A 19,450-nucleotide genomic window follows, 5' to 3' on the forward strand; every position below is an offset into this window, starting at 1 on the left:
GGGGGATTCAAGTAAATGTAAAAATCACTTCACCTCCATATTTCTTTTCTCTTTCGGATGCCTGCCTTAAGTTCCCTATTGCAGTCTCACGTATCTTGCATTATTACTGACTCCTGCTTTTGCCATAGGTAACCATAAATGAAATCATCATATGAAATTAGGTATGAGTTTTCCATATTTGAGTCTTGGGTATAATTGTCTAGTTGTGTATCAAAACATAAAGGATTGTGATGCACTTTGGAAGTTAGGAAAATAATAAATTAGAGTTTCCATGCTAAATGAAGCTGATAGTGTCCCAAGTATTCTTAAGCACTTATTTTCTCTTTTCCTTTGCCCCCCACCCCAATCCACTCTCTCTGCTATTTATTTGGAACTTGGACCCCTTAAACTCCATTCATCTGAAGAAGTGGGTTGTACCCACAAAAGCTCATGATACCATCTACATGTTTTGTTAGTCTCTACGGTGTTGAAGGACTATTCATTGTTTTTTAAGTTTTTTCTATTACAGACTAAAATGGCTACCACTCTGAAACACTGGAAGTTAGGAAATGCCTGGAAGGGCTCAGCTCAACATCTCTGAATACATAAATCATGATGCCACTTTTATTTTTGGTTTTAAAGTGTGGCAGACTCAGGGATGTGGGTGGAAATAAGAATCTGACAGCTCCTGGCGGGACATGCTCTGTGTCACATCCCCGAGGCTGAAGAAGATTGCTGTTCCCTGGGGCAAGAGAAGTCCTGTGTCCTTGCTAATAACTGGGGGATTGTGCCGCTGTTTGTCCCTCATCCCCTGTGCACACCTCTGGGCAGACTGTAACAGTTGTGTCCATACTGTTAGTGTTTGCATACTATTACCACTCCATATATTCTCACAAGTGGATTTTCTGGCATTGAAACCATCAATGACACACAAAGTATAAACCTATTTCTATGGAATAACTTCAGGTCAGAATGGGTAAAAGACAACTGGCTACTAGCATTAGCTACTGTTAAATGGATGCTGCTGGATCCAGATTATTCTAACATCTATGTGCTTAGCTTTCTGTCAGCATCCTTGTCAGACAATCACTGGCCACAAAGGCTTGTCAATATGACCCCATCTACAACATGCTAAGAAAAAAGATGCATTTTGAAGTACTTTCTAAAGTCACATCCATGTGCCAACAGCCATGCATGGATACACAACCCTCCACTGCAAGTCCAAAGTCAGACAGTGTTAGGCCCACCTCCATCTTCAAAAGATGGTCTGGTTTATTCCAGTTACACAAACTGGACTTCCAGTTGGAAAAGTTAGATAAAGAACAATATCACTCTATATTTATTATTTTTGATGTTTGGAGAAGCCATACTACTTGTAGATCTTGTTTTATGAGCATCAGGCAAAAGAACATCTTCATAGGTACCACAGTGCTCATCTGAAGTATTTTAGCCAGCTGGAAAAAAACGAGGAAGCAAGACTAGCTTCTATCTAGTATACAAAAGTTACCCAATACAACTACACAGAGGGATAAGGATTGTCTCCTGGAAAAACAGAGCTCATCTAATACTTGGAAGATAACATTACTGATTGATGAAGGCTCATCCTTATCTTATCAAGGATAAGTTCAGCAACCTGCAGGTCTGAGCACAGATAAAGGAAGATAGGTGACCTTGTGAGACCTTATACCAGATTTATTTTCCATCAGTTGGATCTTTAATATTTGCAAAAGAGAAGGAGGAATCTGTTTTTTTAATTGAAGAGATAGTGTTCAATAAGTTGAGGCCATCACAGAAAGAATTCCATTCATGTGCAGACCATCCCCATCAGACATTTCATTATTTCTTGCAGAGAGAAAATCTGGAAATGCCTTTTTGGGCACAGACGCCATCTTGGAAACCCCAAACAACAACAGGGACTCCATTTTGGCTACCCTTCTTCCTCCTCCTTTCAGGGCAGTTTCCTGTCCTTTCTGCATTTGGATGGGAAACTCGGCAGATATGTGACCCAAATCTGCCCAGCAACCCAATGTCATTTAACAGCTGCCTCTGGCACCGCAAGGGGCTGCCCATCTGAGTGGCAGAGTCCACGGTCATTCAGAAGGTTACGCCAGCACCACGCTTATAGGCTCAGAGTTGTGGGAAGGAGACCTACCTGCATGCAAGGGATGTGTAGTCACCTGCCATCCTTCATTGATTAGGACACGCACACACACCCATGACAGCGCAGAGAAAGGGACATTAGGCTGCTCATCACCAGAACAAGCGCAAATCCAGCCTGATTGCTCTTGCCTGCTGTGACATCAGGACATGGAATCCGGAGCTGTTCCACCACCGTGAGGGTCCTCCAAGCTGCAGGAAATGGTAGAGACTGTTTACTTATCTGAGGTCTTCCTTCAAGTCCACCTAAGTTGCAGTCTAGCATTTGTCCTTTGTTATTTATCCTTTATTTGTGGGGTCCTGTTTATAGTTATTCCTTACTTGTTTGAACTGTTAAATAAAACCCTGTTGGTCATCAGTTTAGTTCTTGGGGTCTGGAACAAACTCCCGACGATAGAAGCGAGTTGGGGGACATTCCTCTAGGCTGGTTCCCTTTGGCCAGGTAAAACCAGTCAATAAACAGGAGGAAAAGGAAGAGGAGATTTTTTACCCTCAGTGTTATGCTTATAAGAAGCACACGGGATCTTTTTCAGGGGAGAAGGCAATACACTGTGTGTATTGAGAATACAGTAGAGAAGCAGTTAGCATATGCTTTATAAAGACAAACCCACATATACACACACAAGTCCTGCAGATGGTGCATAGTTACCAGTCCATGGTGGCTCAAGTCCCAGGCAAGGCTGACTGAGCGAGGAGTCAGGGTTCCTCTGAGTCTCCTCCAAGGTTTGACTTGCAGGACTGAACCCAGAGTCCCATAGCAAGAGCTTCCCTTCTTATCCATGTCAGTTTCCATTGGAGTCTGTGGGTTTTGTAGTGTCATGCTTCTGTCATCCGCCCTTAGGAAGTGTTAATTTGTATTCCTTTGATGGTGATTGTCAGGGTTCCCATAGCTGTTTCTCACTCTTGGTGGGGTCTCTGCCTGTCTCCAAGGTTTGTCAATGCTGCCAATTCAATTCAGCCTCAAGCCACAATGAATGTTTCAAAGTTTCCACTTCTTCTTGATCACCTGGGCATCTGTGACGGCTTTCTCTCACACATACCCTCCATTCACACCAAACAATTGTAGAGTTTCAAACAAGATCAATAGCTACAAGGGATACAATTTAATTTGCAATACTTAACAGGGAGCAAAGCCTTGCAGTGAACATTATCTAATTATAAGAGATACAGAGAGAGAAATAGAAGCTATAGAACTTATAAGCAAGTCATTACATCAAATTATGTATCAAACTTATAATCTTATAATCAATATCAAAATATGCATTTTTGCTACATCAGGAGTGGCAGAATTCCTTATTACAAATCCTTCCTGTTGATGGACAATCCTTCCTGATGATGAGACCTTTGGTATGCCAGAGACAGACATTTCGTCACACATCACTTGTTTTGAAGGCTGATATCGAGGGTTTCATTCTGATGTGCTTTGCAGTAATGCTACAAGACAACAATTAAAATGAGTCTATTAGCATCATTAGTTATAAACTAGGTGCCAGCATGCATAATATTGCTGACAAAGTAGTAGTTCCCAAGATCCCAGTGATAACCCAGAACAACCAGAGTTTTGTTAAGAAAATATTTTAGAGATAGCATTTGTTAAGATAGTGCTCATAATGTCTTTGGAGTAAGCAAGACTGAGTAGTGTACAGATTAGATCTAGATTAGCATTTAGTGGTTCCAGACCAAGGATTTTAATTATAGACTTAGTACCGTTAGAAGTCCTGGAAACCTTTATGTAGACTTTGTTCTATAAATAGCTGTTAGAAGACATAAATTAGGCCCCAATCCTGTAATGGGACATAGGCCTGGTAGAAGCCCATTAAAGCCAGTGGAGTATAGGGTTCAGCTCACATGGATCCAAAAGGCAAGACTGCGGCCTTAGAGAACTCAATACTTGGAATTTTGATAAACTTTTTGTGGAGCTACACTGCATAGTTTTGTGGAACTACGGATTCATTACAGGAGCATGGATGGTAGGCTGCTGCTAGACACTGAGGGTATGTCCTCATTGCATTATAAATCCAGATTTGTAAGACCTGTACCCATAGACTCAGTATCTCCAAGCTGGATTGCACACCTGGATTTACAATTGTGAACCCAATCCCTCCTCCCCCTCTTTTCACCTGTCTTACATCTTTCTCTTGCTGGTACTCCAGCTGCAGGGGAACATTTTTTTCAGCCGGGGAACATTTTTTGGTTTGCCTTCTGTTAAACCTCACCCATTACTTCATTTCAGATCCATTCCTTCTTGCCTGCTGCATCACAGTTGGCAACCTAAGAAAACTGGTTGTCTGTGTGTGCTCTGTAGGGGTGGAAAGACCCAGTAAGGCAAATGAAAGAACACATAATTATCTTAGAATGAGAAAAAAAATATACATTGCAATTGCTAAAAGTGGGTGAGCAACTCAAGGTCAAAAGATACTACTTCCTATCATTGAGTTTTGTGTTTTTCACACACACACACACACACACACACACACACACACACACACACACACAAAATTTCTTGGCTCAGAGAATCCTGTGAGCTCTGCTCAGCAGCAAGACTTCAAACAAGAGCCACCTCTGTCCACTGGACAGTTTGGGACAGCTGCCCTGGGCTCTGCAGGCCCCACGTGGCCTGGGGAATTAGTGGGGGGATCAGGGCCCACCCCTGCACTCCCCAACAATGGTGGAAGTTGTAGGAAACAGAGCAACCCAGGCCCAGCAGCCTGCTCCACTCTGCCCCACCATCTCCTCGCCAGGTTTTTTCACTTCGCTGCAGCAACAGGAAGCAGAGTGCCCTGACCCCAGCCTGCTCCACTCACCCAACTCATGCACCTGGGAATTCAGCTTGGGGGAGCACCTTGGTGGGTGATGCTTACTGGGTAACAGTTAACTGGTTCCCCAGGAGCAGTTCCCCGTTCACGGCCCGCTTTGGGTGGAAGGCTGCACCAGCCCTGGCAGCCAGCCCCATGCCCAGCAAAAGCATCGGGAGCCAGCAGCTAGTCCCAACCCCAATGCGGGAGCCAAGAGCTGGCAGCAGCCCCAGCTTCAGCATGGGGGTCAAGATCCTCCTTAACTGGTTAACTGTTTAATCAGGATTTTACATCCCTAGACCGGGTGTCTCCACTTTCCACTGCCACTAAGGAGTGTTTTGGGGGGGAGCCCCCAAGTAATCCCTTAGGTCCCATCGTTCAGGGGTAGGGGTTTGGGAGAATGGGTGCAATAGGAGTGGGAGGGGACAAGGCAGGGGCAGAGCAGGGGTGGGATTTGGGGGAAGGGGTGGAATGGGGGCGGGGTGAGGGCAGAACAGGGGTGGAAAGAGGAGGTGGGGTGAGGTCTGGGTGGAGGGGGAGTTGTCCTGAGCCCTGCATGCTCTCTAAGGATGGTGCTGCTTCAAACATCATGGTAAAATGCACTTTACACATTTCCTTTAATTATTTATAAATCCTCACTCTTTTCCCACTCACTGCACTTTACTACCAATGGTTTTACCATCCTTCTGGCAAAAGAACATTATTAGTTCTAGAGGGATTCCTAAGTGGCAGCATGCTCTTCTGTTCCAAGCCGTTGTAAGCCACTTATCCATCTGTGCTAAAGACCTTTTATATGTAGTAGTGTTGTAGCCATGTCAGTCCCAGGATATTAGAAAGACAAGGTGGGTGAGGTATCATCTTAGCTTCTGTTGAAGCTGCTACAATAAAAGATATTACCACCTTCTCTCTCTGAAGGTGCTTTTAGGTATTTGGGACTCCAATGGAGGAGATCATGAGCTACAGAGCCAGCTCTAATAAATATGCTGTATGCATTAAAATCTCAACAGCTGCCTAAAGTTCTCACTGTATGAGACAAACCAGACAGATGTGGCTTAAAATCTATGGGAAAATCAATAACTTGTTGCTTTAGGTGTATTACCACCTTCTTGAAAGCATCCTACATTCATCATCATTCACACCCCTATTTACTATATATAACCCCCTCAGAAGAGTTTGGATTCATAATATGAGACACACTTACTATATATTACGCTTTGGGACAGTTAGGACTGAACCCAGGGATTACACACATGCCCTTCTGCCTGGCAGAGTTTGGAATACTCAGACAGATGAGTCAGGACAGTCTAGCATGGCTGGTTTGTACAGTGCAGCATTCTAAAAGGGAAGGCAATGTAAGGCATTTAATTTAATTTTTATGTGTACAGCTGAGGTAGGGAACCTTTTTTGGGTTGGGGGCTGCTGACCCACAGGAAAATCAGCTGGGAGCGGCACACAACTGAGAAGGAAAAAACAAAAACAAAAAACCTCAAACACTCACCAATGTGGCCCCCGACCGAGAAGGTGAAAGGCACTTCCCACATTCCCCTCACACAGCAGAGCCTAGGGGGGCCCAGCCTAGATTTTGTGAATGGTGGGGTAGCAGTGGGGCTGGAGCTCCAGCACAGGCTCCTCAGTGCTGGGGGTGGGGACTGAGCCTCAGGGGCTGGATCCAAGCAAGCCAGGGATGGGGCCTGAGGTTCCGCACCCCTGGTTGGTGTACAGAAATATGAATGACTAGGGAATGAAATAATATTTGTAGCCCATCATGTAGGGAGAGAGTAATTGATTTCATTTGAAATTATTATAGTTACTCAGGACCTTGGAAAATCAAGCCACTACTTCATTATTTGGTCATTACTCCGCTCAATGTCTTAGCTTCAGTGAGGATTACTGAACTAAGCCTTAAAGAAAGGCATACCACAGCTGTAGGAAATTCAATGACTTCTTGAGCACAAGACAGAAAATCAAAGCCATTCAGTACAAAAATCTATCAAACCAAATTTACCAGAACAGTTTTTTTCTAAGTTGAGTATCAAAACTATACCATATGTTATTACACAGAGCCATGACCAAATGCATTTTAACCCTTTGTGCATAAATCAAAGGAAAAAGAAGTTCCTACCAAACCTTCCACTTAGCATTTACCTGACACAATCTTTGAAGGCTGCAAAACCTGATCAGTCAGAGGTTTCAAATGATAAATGGGAGGAGTGCCTGAAATTCCACTGTGCAGTACAATCTCATTAAGGCATGCTGAGCAAACAACAAAGGTAAATTCAATAGTTCAGTTACCCTCCAATTAGGTTCACACCCTTGACATGTTCAAGCCATTTCCTACAGATATTACCTTCTTCCTTATGGTCTCAAGTAAAATAAAATCTCTCCATACAAAGGAATGACCTTCTCTGTGCTCCCCTCCTTCTGGATTTTTTTAAACAGCTTTTTTGTTTGTTTCCTTGTGCTTCACTTTTTAGGCTGTTTTGTATCAGCAGGAAATGGATTTAATAACTCAGACAGTTGAGCTAGTTGAATGTAACTCTCAGATTTAAAATGACTGCATGTAGTTTATAATGCTATTTTATTTCATGTGGAGATTTTACCAGCTTCATTTGTTAAAATATTGTAATAATGCCCAATCAACCGTCAGAGGTAGGGTCTTGATTAAATAGGAGTGGGCTCTTTGCAAAATATTTTGCCCTATACTGTTTAACCATCGAATTTAATACTGATACAGACATAAATGTACTTTCTGAGGTTAGGAAACATTCCAGCTAGCATCGGGAATGGAACGCAGCGGGTTTGAACACTCGTTTCTAAGATAGTCATATACATTAAAAAATGTATGTGGATGCGTGTGTGTGTTGCCAGCGCCTTGGTCATAATCAGTCCACATCTCAGTCTCATCACGCTTTGTGTTTATCCATTCGCTGTGTATGTACGTGTGTCAGAAACAAAGAATTGGGCAGTGTCCCCATGTATTTGTCAGCGCTCATCATCTAATAAACCATCTTGTTAGTCTTTAAAGTGCTACATTGTCCTGCATTTTGCTTCAACTACCCCAGACTAACACGGCTACATTTCTATCCTTATCCCTCTGTGCGTGGAAATGGTTGTGAGGGGGTGTCCAGAGTGTGAGCCCGGTACCTGGCTGGGGAGTGTGTGGCTGTGGCAGCAGGCGAGGTGTGCGAAGGAAGAGCTTTGTGGGGCTGGCTGCTGGGGGCACTGCGGCGAGTTGGGATGCTGGCAAGACCCCACGTCGCTGAGGAAGAGGTGGACTTTTGGGGGGCGCGTCTCTCCGCCCGGGAAGGCTGCTGCTCAGCGCCTCCTGGAGCCCGAGGGAGGCGGTAGCTGGAGCGGGGGCGGGCAGCGAGAGGAGGAGTTCAGGGGCCGGCGCGGAGGCAAGGCAGCAGCCGGAGCTGGCCGGGATGGCAGACAGCGACCCGCAGGGCGTGCAGGACCTCTCGCAGTTTGTGAGTGCGGGGGCCGGGCGCGGGCTGGGATCCAGTGGGAGGTGCCTGTTCCCCTGCAAAGCCCCAGCGGCAATGGGGTAGCCCCACTGCCTTACACCTGGAAGCAGGGAAGATCGTGTCTCGGGCAGCAGCTCTCACTGGGACACCGCGGGAACATTCCACGCGCTGAAAAGTTTGTTACCAAAGTTGTATTTACACTTACAAGCTTCCTGAACTGATCCTGTTCTTTGGCCCTCTGGGCCTGTTTTGCCACCTGGAAAACTAGAGTTACCGTATTTGAACTTTCAAAAAAGAGGACACTCCTGAGAGGGAGTGTATCTGTATCCGTATCTACCAGCTCAGTATCTACCAACTGGGAGTGTATCTGTATCCGTATCTACCAGCTCAGTATCTACCAACTGGGAGTGTATCTGTATCCGTATCTACCAGCTCAGTATCTACCAACTGGGAGTGTATCTGTATCCGTATCTACCAGCTCAGTATCTACCAACTGGGAGTGTATCTGTATCCGTATCTACCAGCTCAGTATCTACCAACTGGGAGTGTATCTGTATCCGTATCTACCAGCTCAGTATCTACCAACTGGAAGTGACGAGGAGTCCTGTGGCACCTTATAGACTAACTGAAGTACTTCAGTTAGTCTATAAGGTGCCACAGGACTCCTCGTCGCTTTTGCAGATTCAGACTAACACGGCTACCCCTTTGATACTTGACACCAACTGGGAGTGTATCTGTATCAGTATCTACCAGCTCAGTATCTACCAACTGGGAGTGTATCTGTATCCGTATCTATCAGTATTATATTACATGCATATTACATGCACCCACAAAAGCTTATGCTCCAACACTTCAGTTAGTCTATAAGGTGCCACAGGACTCCTCCCCGCTTTTGCAGATTCAGACTAACACGCTACCCCTCTGATACTATCAGTATTATATAACACATTAATACAACCTGAGTTGGTAGATACTGATACAGATACACTCCTTCTCAGGAGTGTCCTCTTTTTTGAAAGTTCAAATATGGCAACTCTAGTAAAATGAACATAATGCTGTGCTTCACTTCCTCTACACAACCACTTTGAGATCTATAGATGAAGAGAGCAATTAATATCATCCTAACAAAGAGAATGGTACTATTTAATTAGTGGCAATAATAGTACTTTGCACAGGTAGTGCCTTCTGTCCAAGGGCTTCAATATGCTTTACAAACACTCACTTGACAGAAGTATTCCCATTTTGCACATGGGAAGCAAGCACAATGAGATCAGGACTCATTTCTAAGCAGAAGTCAAAGAAAATGTATTCAGCTTTTAATTACTTGATTCATCACGGATTGGGAGTGGTCCCTGAATGATACCTTCAGTCTGAGTGACTGTTTGTGTCTCATGATGATCTTCTTAATAATTAGATTGCTGGTTACGCGTCTCCTAGCCAACCTGGAAAGAAATAGTTGTATTTGTTCTTTCACAAGTTAAAAGCATAGGGCAGACAACAATAAGATCCAAAGAACTTCTTTGCTACTATGCATCTCTTTCACACACTGCCTCTCTCATTTGCTTTTCTTTCTATTTCAGCACACTGTTGTTAATGAAGTTATCACACTCCATGTTTTATTTTTTCACAAAATAGAAAGCTCTCCTGAAGTGTTAAGACAGTATATTCTTTGTTGATTTGGATGGATTTTTTTTTTACAGGCGGAAAACCTACTACAGCAGCTGCAGGAGAATTTTCAAGCTTTGACTGATAAGTTAACTCTGAGAAATATCCTTTTTATTATTCTGTATGTTACTGGATTACTAGAGTAGATATGGTAAGATTTTTAATCTGTTATATATCTGAGTTAGTCTGTGAACAAACAAGTATGTCTGTCCATCCATTAGTTCAAGAAGACATGCACCCCTCCCCAGATGTGCTCCCAGGAGTCACAGCAGCCATGGAGAGGCACTTCTCACCTGGCCTCAAGATGCTGCTGTGGAAATGGCTGTGATAGTTCTCTCTCCCCAGAGAAGTCTGCATACTGAACCCTTCATCCTCAGCCCCACCCCAAAGCAATGATTTAAATCATGGTTCTCAAAATATGGTCTGTGGACCACTAGTGGTCCACTATCATCTTGCATGTAGGCCACAAGCTCAGGGCTCCCTCAGCCCCACAATGGGGAGCCTATGCTGGCATTCCAGCCCCATGGCCTCCCCACAAGGTTGGAGCACCAGCTTCTCACTGCAGAGGATGAGGGCAAGCCTCGCGGGCGAGATCCAGCTTTCAGGAAAAGGAAGCAGCTCCATGCTTCTATTCCCCCAGCTGGGAGAATGGCAGTGCAGGAAACGGCTTGCCTGGAGGCTTTCCCTGCAGCTCCCATTGGCTGGAATCACAGCCAATGTGAGCAGTGGAGTTGGTACCTGGGAGCAGCTGGGGACAGGGACAGGTAAGCACCTTCCATACCCGTCATGCCCAAACTCCCACACCCTCTGCCCACTCCTGTCCTCAAGCTCCCTACCAGACCCTGTACTCCTCACCTCCTCCTGCACCCATTTTGTCATGATGGATAGTTGGCTGGTAGTCTGAGGAAAGGTCTGTTTGTTATCCACTGATTTAAATGAAGAAAAACAAAAATTAATTGAGTTAAGGACCCAAGAAATTCTGGGTAAATCTTCTAGTGAGCTTATATAAAAAAACACTAACTGTTTCAGCTGATTGGTTTATCAGATATTTCGTTTGAAAAATCAAGATCTGGATACACATACTCTTCAGTTTGGTATTCAAAAAGATCCTGTGTACCCATCCATTTATACAGATATCCAAATTGTACTATAATTAAATATTTTACCTTTCCTATGAAGAAAGCTAGTAATTATATAGTAGAGAATAGCCACTGTACAGCAGTTCTTGCTGGCAGAAGTCTCTAAAAAATGTGGCAAGTTATCTGCAATATCCTGAAGGCCAGGTACAATCACTTCAGTAAGAACAATGAAAGAGGAAAAGGAGAGAGATGTAAGAACTGCCTTTTAAATTAGTGTATTATGCATAACAAGTAGAAAGTACAGAAGTACAAACTTTCTATTAGCCTTCCATGTATAGGGAAGGGAGAATTGGGCCAAAATAGAGAGAGATGCAGAGAACAAATAGGGCCTCACTAATTAACAATGCAGAAACTGAGCCATATATCTGGAAACTTGCTACATCTTATCTTGTGCTGCAACTACTCTCTTCTCTTATTGCCCCATTTCCATACAACATTTTTGTAATTCAGCTTCTTTATACATTTCATTGCATATTTCTGTTGTTCAAGTTTGACCTTATAGATAGCTTTAGATTGGGTTACCAGACGGTTTAACCAAAAATACCGAACACCCCCCCCCCCAAAATCACAGGGGAAAAAATTCTGTTGAGAAGAAAAAGGGGGAGGCCAAAGTTGTTGAGCAAAAAAAAAGGACTCTGAGAATTGTTAAGAAAAAAAAATTAAAATTTTAAAAAAACCAGTGTGACCCTTTAGGAAATGTTTTTGAGGCTTTTCGGCCCTAACAGGCTGCCAGTGGCCATCTGCCATCTTGTCTCCCTGCTCTGGGCCGGACAGCTCTCCTGCGGAACTCGGTAGACACCCAGGATTTTCGCCTCCTGGCCGGGAAAAAATCAGAAAATAACAGACATTTTAGATGTCTGGTATTTTCTGAATTTTTTTACCGGACAAGAGGTAAAATACCAGACTGTCTGGGTCAATACCGGACACCTGGCAACCCTAGCTTTGGTAGATGCATATAACTCACTATGGCCTGTTACGTAAAAGTGTGTTATAAAGCATCAAGTTCTGTCTTTCTGAGCAACTTCTTCACAAAATAACCAGACTGTTAGGCTGTTCTGAGTCCACTGAGTAGGTAGGAATTCAAATAAACATTCAAAACACATACAGAGCATGACCCTTATCAGATAGCAGAAGATAATAGAAGACTTATTGCAATCCAATTTTGTATTATTCTTTTCAGCTTCAGTTCTGCATTTGATACGTGAATAATGAATGGATATGATGTTGAGGCATTTGAAAGGAACTTTTCACTGGTAAACATTTCACAGAGGTGAAAATCAGCAAAACTGTGTTCTTGCTATACATAAGAATGTTCTCTTTAACTTTTTACTGGAAGAAATGGGTGAACGTATTGATGACCTTGAGAAGCATGTCAGTGACCTAATGACACAGGCCGGGATAGAAAATACTAATAAAGAGTGAGATGGTGAGTGTTACTCTGTAAAACACAGCTGTGTGTAGTTATGCTGTAAATTCCTTCAACACTGCTGGTGTCCAGGTTGTGGAGCCACCACACCACACCATCTGTTCTCCATCCCTTTTAAAGGTGGTTTTGTGAGTTAGTTTGTGACTATGAAGGTTAGAATGGTAGAGGGCAAGGAGTTTATTCTCCCACTCCAGCATCTCTCTCATATCAAACTCATGGAGGGTCTATTAAGAATTGTCTGCACTGTCTGAAGCAGCTATCTAACTGCTTACTTAGTAGATGAAGCCCTAGGTTAGAGAAGGCTTAACACAGATGAAAAAACTTGTCCCTAAGTCACAAAGCAGTATTTGGAGAAATTAAGTTTTTAAGTTTATGAGTTACATCTTTGCATCTGATACCTAAAACTCCACTGAAATGCCAAAAATAAATGGTTTGGAGTGAATACAATTTCCTTAATGTCATGGTGTTCAACACACTAGACATATGTGGCTACATGGCTGGTTGAGTATGACTAGTTGGCTTGAACAATGTGGCTATTTGGCAGGTTGAGTGCTAGATCACTATCGCTTCAGAACTGGTTGGACATCACAGCCTTAATGAGTACTGCACACCCAAATCCACAATGTATTCTAATAGATTATCACTTTGTAGATTCCATTTAAATGCTCAATGTTAAGCCAAATCTCTTGTGAATAATGTTTGAGACTAACTCAGAAACAGAATTTAGGTACGTTTACAATATATATTTTCAAATCCTGAACTCATTTTAGCAGATTGCTAAAATGACATCCCAAGACTATAGAGCAAATGTAGAGCCTAAATTTACCTTAGTTTAGGTCTCTGCTATATCCTGAACAGGGTATACAGGGGCAGGGCCAAACATACTGTAATCTTACATTTTGACAAATTTTCATCTTGACTGATTTTAAAATATTGTTAAAATACTTTGCCATGTAAGTCTGCATTTATTTGAAAACTAAACTGTATTTTAATAATTTGATGTGCATGGGATTTGATTCTGTTAACAGCATACACTATGCATGCTGCATTTTTAAACTACTGTATCTCCAATTTAAAAAAAAAATTAAGACTTTGTATCACATACCTAAACTATTACAGTGATCCTAATATGCAACTGAAAAATTGATGAGTCAGTGTAGGGTGCCTAGATCTCTGCATAGACGCCAGAGAAATAAATAAAAAAAATTAAAAAGCCTATACCAGTCAGCATGCTTAGTAGTTACACAGTTGTCTCACTTTAACTGTAGTCTTCTATTAACATGATCTTCTTTTACCTCATCTGAAAAAAAACTCTGAATTTGAGATAAATGAGTTGAGTTTGTGATTTTAACAAAATATTAGACACAGCAAGGTAATGCAGTACTTTACGTGCACTATATTCTTCCATCCCTTCTGATGCCTAATTTCTGTGGAAAAACAAAAAAAAATGTCGTATAACATTGGAACCACTATCTCAAATCTTAAATTAAGATGTTTAATTATACAAAAATGCTTCAGTTATATTGAACCATATTCATTAAATGAATAATCTAATAACTTAGGTTTTTTTGTTTTTGTTTTTCATACAGCACTGAAAATAAGAACATAATTATCAAGAAATACAGACAGAATCTGTATTATAGTCTATCTAGAATGAGGAAGAATGTCAATTACAAACAGGAGGCATATTTCTACAAAATTCAAGTGAAAATACCACACATTTTAAAGGATTTCAACGATAACATTTTTAGTTTTGCACCTTGACTGACAGAGCACCTATTAATATTTCAGCAATCCCAAAGAATAGCTCCAATGAAAGAAAAGTGTCATGCAAGATATGAAATCTCCATTTTTATTATTGATCCAGTAAAAGAGAAATGATGAGTTATGCCAATAAGATTGATGACATTTTATTTAAGATTGCCACAGAAGAAACACTATGTTATCAAACTAAATTTGTGTAAATATTCATTTCAAAATTCCAATATATTCTGTAAGGAATCTGCTCATCCAAGTAATTTTTAAAATGAAAAAGATAAAATACAAATACATATATTTTCAAAATACCTGAAACATGCTGTTGTAAAAAAAATTGTTTACATTTGTTTCAGAATTTCCTTGTCTAATATTCCCAGAATAATTGAATCCAGTTGTAACAATATATTTCCACACTAGCAATACTGTATGTGTTTGAACCTACCTTAATTTGTCATTCCCTTAGGGTACGTCTACACTAGCCCCCTAGTTCGAACTAGGGAGGCTAATGAGAGCGACTGAAATTGCAAATGAAGCACGGGATTTAAATATCCTGCGCTTCATCAATATGTTCCCAGGCGGTCGCCATTTTTGGAAACTAACTAGCCCAGAATAACTGCCCGCGTCTACACACGGCAGAGAAGCGCGATTCCGAGATAAACCCCTTAGTTCAAATTACCAGTTAAACCTCATGGAATGGAATGGAATGGAATGTATTGAATGAGATATGAGGGATGTTCCGAAAGAGAAGGTTTTTCTGAAATTTGGCCCCATGTAAATTGGCCAAATTTCAGAAAAGCCTCTTCGGGAAAAAAAAAGGAAAAAGATACGCAAATTGCAATTTGCGTATCTTTTATGATTTAACTCCGCAGTATAAACATAGCCTCACTCTCTCTCTGTCTCAGAATATGTACCCATACTATTAATGCTTTGAAATAAGAGTTTAATCTTTTTATCTAATCTACTTTGGCACATTATAGACTATATTTACACTACAAACTAGAACTATGATTCCTCTGCTTGCATGCACATGCTCGCACTAGCTCTCATCAAAGCTAATAAAAGTGCAAGTAGCAGTGTGGCCATATCAGCATGGGCTACAGCACCCATTGGTTCAGGAAGGTTTCTACTAAGCATGACTAACCCATGCCTCTGCTGCTATTACCCATGTGAGCACGACTACATAGTTAATTTATACTCCTGCTAGCTGAGTGAGAGCTAAAATGAGTGTGCGTGTATAAGCAAGAGAATCACAACTCTAGCTTGTAGTATAGACATAGCCAAAGATGCATCTTGGAAATTCTTCTGTACTTGTAACAATATGGTTTTTTCTGTAGCCATATTGGAAGGCCAGTAGCCATATTAGAAAGCCTAAAACCTTCCTCTGTAGCCAGATTGATGAGCAGCAGCCATTAGGTGTAAAGCTTGGAGTCATATACTCACAATTCCATCTAAATTACATCAAAACAGTGCCATACTGGCCTGTTAAAGAGAACCTGTCCCTAGGGCACTCACAATCATCAGATAAAGAAACAGATCTCAAGATAGGTAAAGAAAAAACTTAGTTTAAAAGCATTTCATCTGGCAAGAAACTCTTTATCAATACAGGCAGTCCCTGACTTACGCGGATCCGACTTATGTCGGATCCGCACTTACGAACGGGGCTTTCTCGCCCCGAAGGTCGGGGCGAGAAAGCCCCGTTTGTAAGCTGCTCCGGTGCCCCTGGTCTGCTGGAGACCGTCTCCAGCAGACCAGGGGCACCGGGCGGGTTCCCGCGCTTCTGAGGCTTTGCCAGAGCAAAGCCTCAGAAGTGCGGGGAACCGCCGCTGCTGCCGCTTCAGTCTGGGTGCCTGTGGTCTGCTAGGGACGGTCCCCAGCAGACCACAGGCACCCAGACTGAAGCCGCAGCCGCGGCGGGGTCCCGCGCCTCTGAGGCTTTGCCAGAGAAAAGCCTCAGAGGCGCGGCACCCCGCTGCCGCTGCGGCTCTGCTCCCCGTGTCCCTGGTCTGCTGGGGGGGGGGGCGCAGCTAGTGTGCTCCCCCCCCCAGAAGACCAGGCTTTTGTTTTGGACTCTGGGGCAGAGCAGGTGGGGCGCTGCCGATTGGTCCTGCAGCGCCGCTCTGGGCACTACTGGACCAACCCGGCAGCACCCCAGCTGCTCTGCCCCAGGTCCTGATTCAGCCGCTGCTGGTCAGTTTCAGCAGCGGCTGAATCAGGACGCCTGGGGCAGAGCAGATGGGGTGCTGCTGGGTTGGTCCAGTAGCACCGAGCGGCGCTACTGGAGCAACCCAGCAGCACCCCAGCTGCTCTGCCCCAGGCGTCCCAAGTCAGCTTCTGCTGAAACTGACCAGCGCTGACTACAGCAAGCCCCAGGCAGAGTTGCTCTGCCCCGGGCTTCCTGGAATCAGCTGCTGATCAGTTTCAGCAGCAGCTGACTTGGGGACGCCTGGGGTTCTTAAGTTGATTCTGTATGTAAGTCAGAACCGGCGGTCAGTTTCAGCAGTGTCTGAATCTGGAGCCAGTTCCGACTTACATACAGATTCAACTTAAGAACAAACCTACAGTCCCTATCTTGTATGTAACCCGGGGACTGCCTGTAGTTGGGATTGTGCAATCCTTATTTTATCATTGTGGTTCTCACTTTCCTATTGTTTGTGTACACAATCTCGGTCTGGTTTTTAATTATTTTTGTCTGTTGTATAATTAATTTTGGTATGTGTCAATCAACTAAGATGGTGGGGTATGATTGGTAATTCTGTTACAGTATGTTACTATTGGTTAGTAACATTTTAGTAAAGTAAGTGGTTAAGGTAGAGCTAAGCAGGACTCAAGTTTCATGATATAATCTGGGGACCAAAATGAAGTTCTTTGGAGAACGAACTCCAGGACAAAGCTCGAAGATCAGAGCTGCCAGACTTCAACCCTATGCCAATGACACCATGCTAAAACTGGAGTCTGCCAGATAGACATGATCCATTCCTGACTGGCCATCTAGACAAGTTCATCTATCTCATTGGGAGTGGTGAGCACTGTATGCCTGGTGTGTGCATCTGTTTATGATGACTGTTAATAAATAGAGATTAAGTAGGCTATCACTGTGTAAGGGTCTTTCACTGGTAAAAGACCCCCACAAACCCACAAAGTATAAGGTTACATCTGAGCTTGCAGAAAGGTGAGGATAGGTGCCTATATTGAAAAGTTTATACCTCAGCCCTAGAAACGGGAGGGTGGGTGCCTTATTAAGATAGTTACGCCTGAACCCAAGAACGGATAAGTGTGGGTGCCCCTACAGTGTGTGAATGACAGAATTCTATGTGGGGAACACTTGCACACCTCTGAATACAAGCTACTTTATTAAAGATATACACAGAAAAGGACCACCCCTTAGAGCTCTGTTTTGTCTTGCTACGTATCTTTTTCCAAAACCTCACCAAAATAGTGCATACTACCATATACTTTACCATACAATTTGTAGTATGAAAACATCTCACCCACATATGTTACCCAACATGAGGGGTTTAGCTGAGCGAGGATCCCATTTTGAATATAGGATTTGGAACATGAGATAATGCTATCATACACAGGGTGACCATCTGTCCCGTTTTTACTGGGACTGCCCCGTATTTAAGCTGTCTTCCAGGCATCCCGCCTTTTTTTCAAAAAGGGCAAAATGTCCCATATTTGCATGCCCACTGCTGGTCCCTGAATTCCCTGGTCAGTGCTGCTGCAGTAGCCTCCTATTTGTTGCTGGTGGTAAAGCAGGCACCAGTATGTGGTGTCAGGCAGGGTGCTGAGGGAAAAACCAGGCAGTAGTGTGTGTGTCTTCCCGCCCTGTACACACACACACACACAAAAAAGGAGGCCTGGCTGCCGGCACCCACAACCCAGGGCTGAAACCCCTTTCTCTGGTATCCCCACCACTGGCTACAGCCTCATTCTTGGGTGGCCCCAGCTGCAGGGCTGAAGCCCTTTCACTGCTACAGGGCTCAGCCCCATTGCTGGGCACGCCCCATGTCAGGCCCAGCCCTGTTCCCAGGTTGCCCCCACCACTGGGATCAGCCTCATTTCTGGATGGCCCCCACCACAGGGCTCAGCCTCATAGAATACTAGAAGTGGAAGGGACCTCAAGAAATTATGAAGTCCAGTCCCACACCCTCACAGCAGGACCAACCACTGGCTAGAGCAGTGGTCTCCAACCTTTTTACACCCAAGATCACTTTTTAAATGACAGACCAAGCCAAGATCTACTGCCTCGACACTTCCTTGAAGCCCCGCCCTCTCTATTCTCCTCCTCTCCATCACTTGCTATCTCCAATTCTTATACTGCTGCTTATTTTATTTTTTTATTCTTCTGTAGGAAGAGGTTTTTCCAACATTTGGCCTGTCTACACTGGACCAAATGTCAGAAAAAAAGCCCTTCTTTTGGAAGCCACCTTATTCCTTGTGGAAAGAGGAATATAGGGGTGACCAAAAGAGCCTGTTTGCTCTTCCACTAAAAAAGCAGAACAACAAACGCAACCCTGGATGAAGAAGAGTTTTTCTGGGATATCTCCAGAATCCTGAAAAACTCCTGCAGTCTAGTTGGACCCTGGCTGGGTTGAGACAGGATGTGTAGTCTCTGGGGTGGGAGGTGCAAGCTCTGGGAGGAAATCAGGATGCAGGAGGAGGTGGAGAAGGGGACACTGGCTCGGGGAGGGGGCTCCAGGCTGGGCAGTGTTGGGATACTAAGCAAGCCACAGGCTTGTGGATGTGAGGGTGCAGGAATTTGGGTTGGGGTATGGGAGGGGGTGAGGGCATGAGGTTACAGCGTTTGATAGGCTCAGATCTAGGGTCTGGGGAAGGGGGAGTGCAGGAGTGGTTGTGGCCAGATGGGGGCTTGGCCCCAATTGGGGGTTTGTTGGCCAGGCTTCATTTTTAAATAGAATACTATGTTAAACACAAAAAGTTTCTGCATTGTCTTTATTTATGAGAATGGCAGAGAAGCTGCCTTGAGTCAGGGGTCACTGACCCATAGAAAAGTCATTTGGGAGCAGGGTACACAGTACTAGGGAGGGGTGCTAGTGGGTT

The 19,450-nt window shown here is 43.6% G+C and overlaps 1 protein-coding gene across 1 annotated transcript; it reads left to right on the forward strand.

The window, feature by feature from the left end:
• Nucleotides 1–8,250: 8,250 nt before the first annotated feature.
• On the forward strand, nucleotides 8,251–14,809 carry HSBP1L1 (heat shock factor binding protein 1 like 1). Its single transcript, XM_006134017.5, has 4 exons — nucleotides 8,251–8,401; nucleotides 10,099–10,165; nucleotides 12,533–12,628; nucleotides 14,218–14,809. The coding sequence occupies exons 1-3, from the start codon at nucleotides 8,357–8,359 to the stop codon at nucleotides 12,622–12,624; spliced, it is 204 nt and encodes a 67-aa protein (XP_006134079.1). The 5' UTR covers nucleotides 8,251–8,356; the 3' UTR covers nucleotides 12,625–12,628; nucleotides 14,218–14,809.
• Nucleotides 14,810–19,450: the final 4,641 nt, after the last annotated feature.

This window comes from Pelodiscus sinensis, chromosome 2 (genome assembly GCF_052426305.1).
Source record: "Pelodiscus sinensis isolate ZL-2025 chromosome 2, ASM5242630v1, whole genome shotgun sequence".
Lineage (NCBI taxonomy): Eukaryota > Metazoa > Chordata > Testudines > Trionychidae > Pelodiscus > Pelodiscus sinensis.

What these genes read in the sequence shown, in the direction of transcription:
- HSBP1L1 (XM_006134017.5), top strand. Translation starts at nt 8,357, where the DNA reads ATGGCAGACAGCGACCCGCAGGGCGTGCAGGACCTCTCGCAGTTT. An exon ending in TGCAGGACCTCTCGCAGTTT is followed by an intron (nt 8,402 to 10,098) that starts GTGAGTGCGGGG and finishes TTTTTTTTACAG; the next exon opens with GCGGAAAACCTACTACAGCA. An exon ending in TGATAAGTTAACTCTGAGAA is followed by an intron (nt 10,166 to 12,532) that starts ATATCCTTTTTA and finishes TTAACTTTTTAC; the next exon opens with TGGAAGAAATGGGTGAACGT.